The 12,295-nt window shown below is 28.6% G+C and overlaps 1 protein-coding gene across 6 annotated transcripts in view; it reads right to left on the reverse strand.

Moving 5' to 3' along the window:
* The window catches only part of LOC145271101 (uncharacterized), a 177,356-nt gene that overhangs the window by 48,245 nt on the left and 116,816 nt on the right, over nt 1–12,295 (reverse strand). For all 6 annotated transcript variants that reach the window (XR_013865692.1, XM_080126643.1, XM_080126646.1 and 3 more), the window contains exon 11: nt 8,187–8,233. Coding sequence is in view for 5 of the 6 variants with exons in the window: in XM_080126643.1 (XP_079982769.1) it covers nt 8,187–8,233 (47 nt within the window). In the remaining variant the exon portion in view is untranslated. The remainder of the gene's footprint in view (nt 1–8,186; nt 8,234–12,295) is intronic.

The raw sequence follows: 12,295 nt of genomic DNA on the forward strand, positions 1-12,295 counted from the left end.
CAAAAACATTTTAAAAACCCATTTTTTTTATTTTCATCTTTTCTTATTGGCTATTCTTTAATGATCCCAATTATTTTATAGTAGCCTATATTTGTTTCAAAATATTACCTACATGCATATAAATTAGCCTATATTTTTACATATTACCTTTATAGATATAGATTAGCCTACATTTTTTTAAATATTACCTACATATAGATTAGCATATATTTTTTTAAAATATTACCTACATATACATATAGCCTACATTTTTTAAAAATATTACCTACATATAGCCTACATTTTTTAAATATTACCTACATATATATAGATTAGCCTACATTATAAAATATTACCTACATATATATAGATTAGCATATATTTTTTAAAAATATTACCTACAAATATATAGATTAGCATATATTTTTTAAAAATATTACCTACATATATATAGATTAGCCTAAATTTTATAAAATATTACCTACATATATATAGATTAGCATACATTTTTTTTAAATATTACCTACCTATATATAGATTAGCCTAAATTTTATAAAATATTACCTACATATATAGATTAGCCTAAATGTTATAAAATATTACCTACATATATAGATTAGCCTAAATTTTATAAAATATTACCTACCTATATATAGATTAGCCTAAATGTTATAAAATATTACCTACATATATATAGATTAGCCTAAATGTTATAAAATATTACCTACATATATATAGATTAGCCTAAATGTTATAAAATATTACCTACATATATATAGATTAGCCTAAATGTTATAAAATATTACCTACATATATATAGATTAGCCTAAATGTTATAAAATATTACCTACCTATATATAGATTAGCCTAAATTTTATAAAATATTACCTACATATATAGATTAGCCTAAATGTTATAAAATATTACCTACATATATAGATTAGCCTAAATTTTATAAAATATTACCTACCTATATATAGATTAGCCTAAATGTTATAAAATATTACCTACATATATATAGATTAGCCTAAATTTTTTTAAATATTACCTACATATATATAGATTAGCATACATTTTTTTTAAATATTACCTACATATATATAGATTAGCCTAAATGTTATAAAATATTACCTACCTATATATAGATTAGCCTAAATTTTATAAAATATTACCTACATATATAGATTAGCCTAAATGTTATAAAATATTACCTACATATATAGATTAGCCTTTTTTTTTTTTTTAAATATTACTTATATATAGATTAGCCTACATTTAAAAATATTACCTACATATATATAGATTAGCCTAAATGTTATAAAATATTACCTACATATATATAGATTAGCCTAAATTTTTTTAAATATTACCTACATATATATATAGATTAGCCTAAATTTTTTAAATATTACCTACATATATATAGATTAGCATACATTTTTTTTTAAATATTACCTACCTATATATAGATTAGCCTAAATTTTATAAAATATTACCTACCTATATATAGATTAGCCTAAATTATATAATATATTACCTACATATATATAGATTAGCATACATTTTTTTAAATATTACCTACATATATACTACCCTTCCGATTTACCTACTTTTTATTATTTTTTTACCATTTTATTCTATACCTTTCATTCTCATTTCATTTTGAAAAGTCATTAAGCCAGTTGTTTCTATATTTGCATAATTCTGACCCTTTTCCTTTTCTGATGAGAAGCATTTTACCTTCGAAACGTCATGGTCTAAAAAGGTTTTTACTTAAATTTCCCCTTAATTTTTTCCTCATTGTTCTGATTATAACATTATGTATAACTTTTATTCCTCATCTTTCAAATATTTATTTCTTGCGGTTGAGATTGGCCGTGGGGTTTGTTCCTTGCTAATGAAGTCAGAGATGAAACTCGGTTCTTATTGTTGAGCACTTCAAAAGTTTAAATAGAAAGTTAGTAAGAGATGTAGCCTGTCTCTGCTTTATCATTATTTTCATGGCAAGTACTCGTCTGAGCTTTAATCTATGGTCCTCCCCTCGCCAAACTTTCACAAGAAACACTCGTCTATCTGAAAACACTATCAATAACCCCCCCCCCACACTTTATCTGTGCCTAAACCTAAACGTAGATTCCATGAACAAAGTTTCTTTCTTAGAACTGCACGCCTGTGGAACTGTCTTTTGTTTTCCTGCTTTCCAGAGGACTACAATATGGTTGTCTTCAAGTCCAATATAAACAAGTTTTGATAAGTTAAATTTCCATTACTAACGATTACTATATTGTCCAATTGACTACTGTACACTCTTTAACCATTATCCTCGAGTGGCCCCTGGGCCTTGATAAGTGGTGATGCCTATGTGAAAAAAAAAAAAAACCTAAGCTCGCATGCAGAAATTATGATGTTATAAGAATTAGATCACTATAGCCGGATGTTATGATATTTAAAAAAATAAATATTAAAATTTCAACGATATTTCTCGTGGTTGATATTAGCCGTGAGGTTTGTTCCTTGTAAACGGAGTCAGAGATGGCTTCGTAGCTGGGTTCGAATCTCCCGACAGGTAAAGATCTTGTCACCCTGCAATGATGATTCCCGAAAGGATGAAACACTATGCAGGGGTGACATGATTTCCTAAAGGTCGGGAAATTCAAACCCAGCAACGAAGTCATCTCTCACTCCATTAGCTAGGAACAAACCGTCTCAGCCAAATTTCAACATTTATTTTTAAACTAGCAAGGGGTACCCGGCATTGCCTGGGTGTTTGGAGGTGTGTGTGGAAACTCCAGGGGTGAGAGGTTAAAAAAAAAAAAAAAAGTAAGTATGAGGATCGAACCTGAACTGTTGAGGCAAAGTTGTAAATTAAAGTGTGAAAAAAAAAAGTGCAACGTTAACTATTGCCCCACTGCGAGATGCTAATGGAAAGACGTTTGAATTTATTTAATTACTTGGATTTGGCAGGTGGCCATTTTAATAAGTTAATGAGGTCAAGTTTGACTGAGGGATAGTATCTTCCCAAGATGTTATAGGAAAAAGACTAACCCACATGCGGCGAGCGACAAATGTTGAATATTTATCTTCCCAAAATCGAGCAAATTAAATAGACATGCGAGCTTCGTTGTTAACTGTGAGATATTACGATTTATATGTGATATAAAAGTTTTTAAAAGTTGTAAATCGACCAACCGCTTCTCTGAAAAAAGCCTTTTGTAGACACACAGAAAAAATGAACACACATACAGACATACATTTTCGCTTTTATATTTATAGATGTTGAGACGGTGATAGTGATCTAATGATTATATCTTCATGATCTGTGCATACGAGCTAAATTGACCGACTTTATTTCAACTGTAAAATGCTCAACGATAAGAACCGAGTTTTTAAAGGGGTTGACATAATTATTTAGTATAATATTTTTTTTTTAAAAATACCTCCATTCCATTTATCTGTTTCCCACCCGACTACAACTTGGATGTCTTCAAGTCCAACATAAACAAATTCCTAACAAACCGCCTCCTTAAGTAAGACGCTCTATCAAATCTCCAATACTAACGATTACTACAATACTATCTCATTGATTACTGTACACGCAATGACCCTTATCCCCGAGTGGCTTCCGAGCCTTGATAAGTGGTGACCTCCATGTAAAAAAAAAACCTACAGGCAGTAGTGTTTTATCGTTTCAGGAATCATCAGGGCAAGATTATCCCTTTTTTGCGGGAGCTGATTTTCCTCCAACAACCAGAAACCGGAAATCTTAACTGGCCTACAGCCACATTTCACATTCATTTCGCCATCCGCTATGGCATAATAGTTGACATCGCTAAATTTGAACGCTTTACACTTTCGGTCGTGTTATTATTTCACTTTCTTTTCCGCCTTCGTGTCACAGGTTCCAGTCGACCTGCCTGCCTACTACCACATTTTTTTTTTTTTTTTTTTTTTTTAAACACCTTCAAACGCCCGGGCAACGCTAGTCTCTTAAGTCTTGCTAGTCACTCATTGAATCCAGGTTCTCGTGAAGTATATTAATACTGGCTTTATAAGCAATATTATTAATTATAGATTGTTGAGTTTTTCTTTGTTTTTTTACAAGGGAATCACCACTTATTATCAAGGCCCAGAAGCCACTCTAGGATAAGGGTTAAAGTGATCAAAAGGACAATATCATAGTAATCGTTAGAAGTGTAAACTTGGTTAAATTGGATTACTTAAGGGAAATGGCTCATCAAGAACTTGTTTACATCTGACTTGAAGACAGCCATATTGTAGTCGGCTGGAAAGCAGATAAACGGAAGAGAGTTCCACAGGCGTGTAGTTCTTAGAAAGAAGCTTTGTTCATGGAATCTACGTTTAGGTTTAGATAAAGAGTGAGGGAAATTATTGATAGTGTTTGCAGCCAAACGAGTGTTTCTCGTGAATGTTTGGCGAGGGTTGGGACCAAAGAGTGGAGCTCAGACGAGCACTTGCCATGAAAATAGCGATAAAACAGGGACAGGCTCGCAACGTCTCTTCTGTGAGAAAGAGGTTGCAGGGAAGAGAAAAGAGAATATATGTACATCAAATTCGTTGCCAAGATCGCTAAAAAGACCAAGTTCTCTGATTCTCTCCCCTCTGATCTTGAGCATGTGGTATAATGGGGAAAAAAAGTGCCAGGTACTTTCAATGCATCTAAAACCAAGTTTTTATGTAGCTACTGTAGGGTGTTTTAAATGTTAAATAAAATAAAATGGCTATTCAGACTAAAATATCGATTTTGTACAAAGGAACGTATTGATTACAACTAAAAATCCAACTGAAATTATGATAAAAAATTATTAAATAGATTAATCGATTATTTAAATCACAAAAAAAAAAAATTATATAGAATAATAAAATATTTATTTCAATAAAAAATATTATACAAATTAATCAAATATTTATTTCAATAAAAAATATTATACAAATTAATCAAATATTTATTTAAATAAAAAAATTATATATACAAGAACCCAAGTTTTCCCAGCTGGGCAAAGTTAAGTCCTTGAACCGGAAAAAATATTTAGTAAATAAAACGTTTAGTAAATCGTTATTTTTTTGCATTTCCATACACCAAACATGGATATAAATATCACTAAAACATCCGCTGGGTTATAAGCTTCATTTCGGTACCTTACTTGCCTGGGTGGGTTGCCTTTAGGCAAAGATAAACCATGTCACACACACACACACACACACACACACACACACACACACACACACACACACACACACACACACACAGAACGAAAATTTATAAGATTGAGCAAAAATTTATTTAAATCAAAAATTTTTTAGATCAATCGCATATTTATTTAAATAAAAAATTATATAGATTAATCAAATTTTTATTTAAATAAAAAAATGACAATGATCAAAAATTTATTTCTCTGATTCTCTCCCCTCTGATCTTGAGCATGTGGTATAATGGGGAAAAAAGCATCTAAAACCAAGTTTTTATGTACTACTGTAGGGTGTTTTAAATGTTAAATAAAATAAAATGGCTATTCAGACTAAAATATCGATTTTGTACAAAGGAACGTATTGATTACAACTAAAAATCCAACTGAAATTATGATAAAAAATTATTAAATAGATTAATCGATTATTTAAATCACAAAAAAAAAATTATATAGAATAATAAAATATTTATTTCAATAAAAAATATTATACAAATTAATAAAATGTTTATTTCAATAAAAAATATTATACAAATTAATCAAATATTTATTTAAATAAAAAATTTATATATATTAATCAAGTATTTATTTAAATAAAAAAATTATATATACAAGAACCCAAGTTTTCCCAGCTGGGCAAAGTTACGTCCTTGTACCGAAAAAAATATTTAGTAAATAAAACGTTTAGTAAATCGTTATTATTTTGCATTTCCATACACCAAACATGGATATAAATATCACTAAAACATCCGCTGGGTTATAAGCTTCATTTCGATACCTTACTTGCCTGGGTGGGTTGCCTTTAAGCAAAGATAAACCATGTCTGTGTGTGTCTCTCTCTCTCTCTCTCACACACACACACACAACGAAAATTTATAAGATTGAGCAAAAATTTATTTAAATCAAAAAATTTTTAGATTAATCGCATATTTATTTAAATAAAAAATTATATAGATTAATCAAATTTTTATTTAAATAAAAAAATGACAATGATCAAAAATTTATTTAAATCAGGAAATTTTTATAAAGATTAATCGAATATTTAAATTAAAGAATTATATAGAATCAAATATTTATTTAAACAAAAAAATTACGTAAATATTTACTTAATAAAAAAAATCATAGATTAACCAAAAAGTTATTTAAATAAAATATTACATAAATTAAATATTTATTTAAAAAATTATATAGATTAATCAAATATTTGTTTAAATAAGAAACTTATTGTATAAACAAATCAAATATTTACTTTAAAAAATTTCATAAATTATATATTAAAATAAAAAATATAGATTAATCAAATACTTAAACAATTATATGGATTAATTGAATATTTTTTTAAAATCAAAAAATTATATAAATAAATCAAATATTTATTTAAATAAAAAATTATATAGATTAATCGAATATTTATTTAAATAAAATTATATAGATTTGTTTAAACCAAAAACTTATTGTATAGATATTTAAATTTTAATACAGATTAATCAAATATTTAAATAAAAATTTTAATATAGATTAATCAAATATTTAAATAAAAATTTTAATATAGATTAATCAAATATTTAAATAAAAATTTTAATATAGATTAATCAAATATTTAAATAAAAATTTTAATATAGATTAATCAAATATTTAAATAAAAATTTTAATATAAATTAATCAAATATTTAAATAAAAATTTTAATATAAATTAATCAAATATTAAATAAAAAAATTAGATCGATTAATCAAATATTTGTTTAAACCAAAATTTTATTGTATAGATGAATCAAATATTTAAATAAAAACTTTTATAAATATGTAAATCAAAAAATTTTAATATAGATTAATCAAATATTTAAATAAAAATTTTAATATAGATTAATCAAATATTTAAATAAAAATTTTAATATAGATTAATCAAATATTTAAATAAAAATTTTAATATAGATTAATCAAATATTTAAATAAAAATTTTAATATAGATTAATCAAATATTTAAATAAAAATTTTAATACAGATTAATCAAATATGTAAATAAAAATGTTAATATAGATTAATCAAATATTAAATAAAAAAATTAGATCGATTAATCAAATATTTAAATAAAAAAATTAGATCGATTAATCAAATATTAAATAAAAAAATTAGATCGATTAATCAAATATTTGTTTAAACCAAAATTTTATTGCATAGATGAATCAAATATTTAAATAAAAAATTTTATAAATATGTAAATCAAAAAATTTTAATATAGATTAATCAAATATTTAAATAAAAAAATTATATAGATTAATCGAATAATTATTGGAATAAAAAACAATTACACATTAATTGAATATTTATTTAAATCAAAAGAACGCAATAACGTACCATAACATAAAATCAAATCTTTAAAATTTTTTAATGAAATCATAATTAAGAAATCAAATCCACCAGAATCCATTTCGATTTCTAATAAAACTATTGCTTCCTCCAGACGAGATTCATTCATTTCAATTGTAGTCAATCCCAATATTATATATGTATTAGTGTTGGGACGATTTCAATATTTTTCCCAATTCCGATTCAATTACCAATTCCGTACTAAATTACAGATTCTGATTCTTTATAAATCTCTAAATATTTAACAATATAGTTGTATTCTTTCTCTGATTACCGTAAAAAACACACATGTTAAATATGCAAACATTTTCCTAAGCGTAAAAATATACTTGCGATGGGGTATATATTAATTTTAACCACCGGTGGTTTAAAAACAATATTTATTATTTTATCATTTATTACTAGCAATTCGAAGATTTAATTTTAAACAAATTAAAAGAATCGTTTTGGCATCGGAAAACTGGTACAAATTTCTCTGATCCCGGTTCCCTCAAATATTCCGATTCCGATTAATCGTCCCAACACTAATGTGTATATATAATCGCAATAGATCAAATAGAAATAGATCTCGACATAGCCAATTCTAGACTTTGATAAGATATACACATACAAATAAAAATAAAAATAAAAACTCACCAATTGTGAAATGGTCAATATCTGTTTTATGGCATTAACACTGATATCTGGAACGAAAAAGACAAAAATATTTTTGTTTCAATAAAAAATTTTAGCAATGATTAATTGCTTCGTTAGCTGGCTCAGATTGGCAGTTTTACAAGCATTCACTCTGCAAAGGGAGACAACTCTCTTAGTGAAAGAGTTGTCTCCCTTGTTTTTCATCTCATAATTTAAGAAAGCGCGATTCAATGATATTTTTTTATGAAATCAAAACATCAAAAATAGAAAGCTGCATTGCAATGAATTTTTTTAAATGTAAATAAAATTGATAACATAATACAAAATGCTGTCTGTACGTGACTATTATTAAGCGAAAACCGAGAACCAACGATGTTTTCATGTAATGAAAACAAAAAAGTGGTGTTTGTATTACTGTACACAGATTCGAAAAAGTTGTCAAAAAACAAATATATAACAAATAAATGTTATCAAAGGCAAGCATAAATTACTTTTCTACCTAACTGGATATATTTTTTGTGTTTTTATTCAATGTAACATGTTTATTCAGCTCGAAAAGCATACAGTGTTTACCGATGTATTCGAAAATTCAAGATGGCGTCTCACACCCTCTTTAACACAGTAAGTATGGAAAAAGGTGTTATAAATAAAAAAACTATACAAAATACTATTAAAAACACACCGAATATATGTCAACCTATGTCACGGTAACATATATTGAGCGAGTTTTTAACAGTATTTTATCCGGATTTTTTATTTATAACATCTTTTTCCACACTTACCGTGTTAAAGAGAGAATAAGACGCCATCTTGAATGTTCCAATATATTGCTAAACACTGTATGGTTTTCGAGCTGAATAAACATATTACATTGAATAAAAACACAAAAAATATATCCAGTTTGGTAGAAAAGTAACTTATCTTGCCTTTGATAACATTTATTTGTCATATATTTGTTTTTTGACAACTTTTTCGAATCTATGTGTACAGTAATACAAACCCAAAAGTTACGTAAGTTACGGTAAGGTTTTCAAAAAAATCAGTCTCCAACCCTAAAAAATACAAAAGAATGAAACCCTTTAATAAAACAAAGATGAAACTTTTAAAGCTACGTTTACAAATTCTCTACAACTATCGTCGCATTTTCATTTTTTGTAACGTTAAAAACTAGATTTTGGTGTTATTAATATTAGTATTATAAGCTTCGTTAGCATTAAAAAAAAGAAAAAAAAAAAAGAAAAAGACAGGTTAAACTGGAAATATATATATATCTATAATATGAGGCTGTGTGTGTGTGTGTGTGTGTGTGTGTGTGTGTGTGTGTGTGTGTGTGTGTGTGTGTGTGTGTGTGTGCCTGGTCACAAATAGATTCCTATATGGTTGACCATTTTAAAAAACTGATTACATATAATGATAGATGTATCGAGACACAGGAGTGGGTATGTTTGATCTGGCAGAACGGTGGTTCATTAAAATTGTGGGTTCTGCGTTCGCGCTTGGCCTTCATAGAATGGAAATAGGCACAAACTTTAATAAAGACTTTTCATATCTATCTGCGTAAGTATACTTTGATAATTATGTTTCAGTTTGAAGAAATATGGTATAATTAAATTATGGGGTGTTCGTTCGCGCCTGACCACAATAGAATGGAAATATGTGACAAAGTTTAACAAGGTTTTTTAATATAGATCCACAGAATATTGTGATAAGTGTTTCAGTGCGAACAGGTATGGTATAATGAATTATGGGGTTTATATATTTTATTTTTACTTTCATCATATCTTGCTTTGGTTTTGATACCCTCAAATTCGAAGCTATCTCTTTACAACCCTTCCTTTTCATAACCTATCATACTTTCATAAATTCTGTAGGCTGTTTTTAAACCCAGTCAACGACGGGTACTTTTGCTTGTATAAATATTTTTATTTAAAAAAAAAATTTATTTTTTAAATATCACCGCAGCTATGGTTAAATTTTTATGACAACTGGTTAAAGAAAAAAAAAAAAAGAAAAGAACCTATATTTTCAAACCAATAAAATATGCCCAAATTTGCTTACATTTGTATATATGTGTATATGATGATTGCAACGTCTTGTCAGACGAATGCCACTCCCTCAGACACTTAAAGTCCATGAGCCCAAAAATGACTTCTTTTTTTTAAGTTCTACCGATGAATTCACACGTTCAAGCAGGCATGACACTGAAGATGGTCATTGAGATCAATTTTTACATGCTTCCAGCATTTCAAGCCTCCACACGTCACAACTTTTCCCTCGCCACAGGACCACTTTTATAGACAAATACCTGAGGGAGTATCTATACAAAGATGATGTTACAGAGTCTTAGCTTTGTATGACAGCTAAGTCTCTCTCTCGGTTCAAAATGTTGAGATCCAGTAACAAGCAAGAGCAAGATAGCCAGCAACAAGTTAAACTGCAAACCAGCTTAATGCGGGTACTGGTCTCCCACTTTATGGTTTTTTTAAATCAGAGATATGCTTCTCCTAGAAAGGTTGCCTTCACCACGGCTTACGGGATCCCTCTCCACCCCCAACACACACACAAACACACATGGTACTAGTTGGCCGTTGACCACGAAAAAGGGATCATTCGCCCTTTGGAAGGTCTTGTTTTTAATCATTCAGGGAGACTAGCCACCCTCCTCACCAAACAAGTCTGGTGGGGGAACCAGTTTAGTCGCTGGTGAACCGACCATGAGGAAGGTAGTACTGGGTTACATGGTACCAGTAGCATATGACATGACATGACATGACATTATATATATATATATATATATATATATATATATATATATAGTGTCCTATCAAGCCAGCTTTAGTTTTACTGCTTTGGAATGAATTTTGCTTAGGGTTTTTTTTGTCGGTTGTCTCCCCTGTGACCTAGCCAGGCCACATATATATATATATTATATACACTCACTTACAGGGTGTCCACAAAGTCCAACATTATGTAGCCAGACTTTCTGGACACCATATATATATATATATATATATATATATATATAAAAAATTATTACTATGATAATTTTTTTAATACCAATGGACATAAATGTTTCATCCTTTCAGGAATTTATCAATGCAGGGAGTTATGATTACAGCTGGTTGGGAGATTCGAACCTGGCCACAAAACCATCTGACTCTATTAGCAAGGAACAAGTCTGGCTACATAATCTACACTGTTCCCACAAATCTACAAGAGAATATCACTTTTTACAATTGATTTTTCCAAGTACTCTAACCACCTTTCGGACAATTCTAGTATGAATTTTAATAGCGCAAAATCTATTTTTATTTCTAGTTGTAAATATCACTATTTATTACTAATTATTAGCAATTATTACTAATTATTACCAATTATTACCAATTATTACTAATTATTACTAATTATTACCAATTATTACCAATTATTACTAATTATTACTATATATTAACGTATCTCTATACTTATTACTTGAATATATTAATGTTTTTACTTTTTACTTGTATATATCTGGTCTATTGTTCCTATTTACAATGCCTCCCCATGGGACAGAGTTAGACACCAGGGTCGTTTTTTAACGTGGAGAAAAGGAATAAAAATAAAAATTGTCTGGGAGCAATGGCAATGAAAGGGTGGCTCCACACTCCTCAAAGCCCGCAAGCTGGGGCCTCACTATCGGATATAGTTTAAGGTCATATCCAGAACCTCCTAAATTAGATGAAAAAATGAATGAATCTCTTAGTAAAAGAGAATTGTCTTCCTCTGCACAGTGAACGATTGTAAAACAGTGCCTCAGATTATTCTAGAGTTACCTCCCCACAACCATATCCAAGTTATCTCCCTTGAATTATATTAAGCAACAGGAGTTATGTCCCTTTGTTAAGATTTACTTAGAAAGATGAACCAATAAAACGAATAGTACACTAGCCTCGCCCTCATCTCTAAAAAGGAAGTAGTTTCTGCTGGGAAGAAGGTTTGATGACAACACTTTATCCAGAAAAGGATGATGTCATGTTATGAGAAGGAACAGACTCCAGTAAGAAAGCAAACTAGACATGGCAAGTGCTCGGCTGAGTTCCTATCTCTATGGTCCCCCCCCCTCGCCAAAC

Source organism: Euprymna scolopes, chromosome 46 (assembly GCF_053919585.1).
Source record: "Euprymna scolopes isolate OS-2025 chromosome 46, ASM5391958v1, whole genome shotgun sequence".
NCBI classification, from domain to species: Eukaryota; Metazoa; Mollusca; class Cephalopoda; order Sepiida; family Sepiolidae; genus Euprymna; species Euprymna scolopes.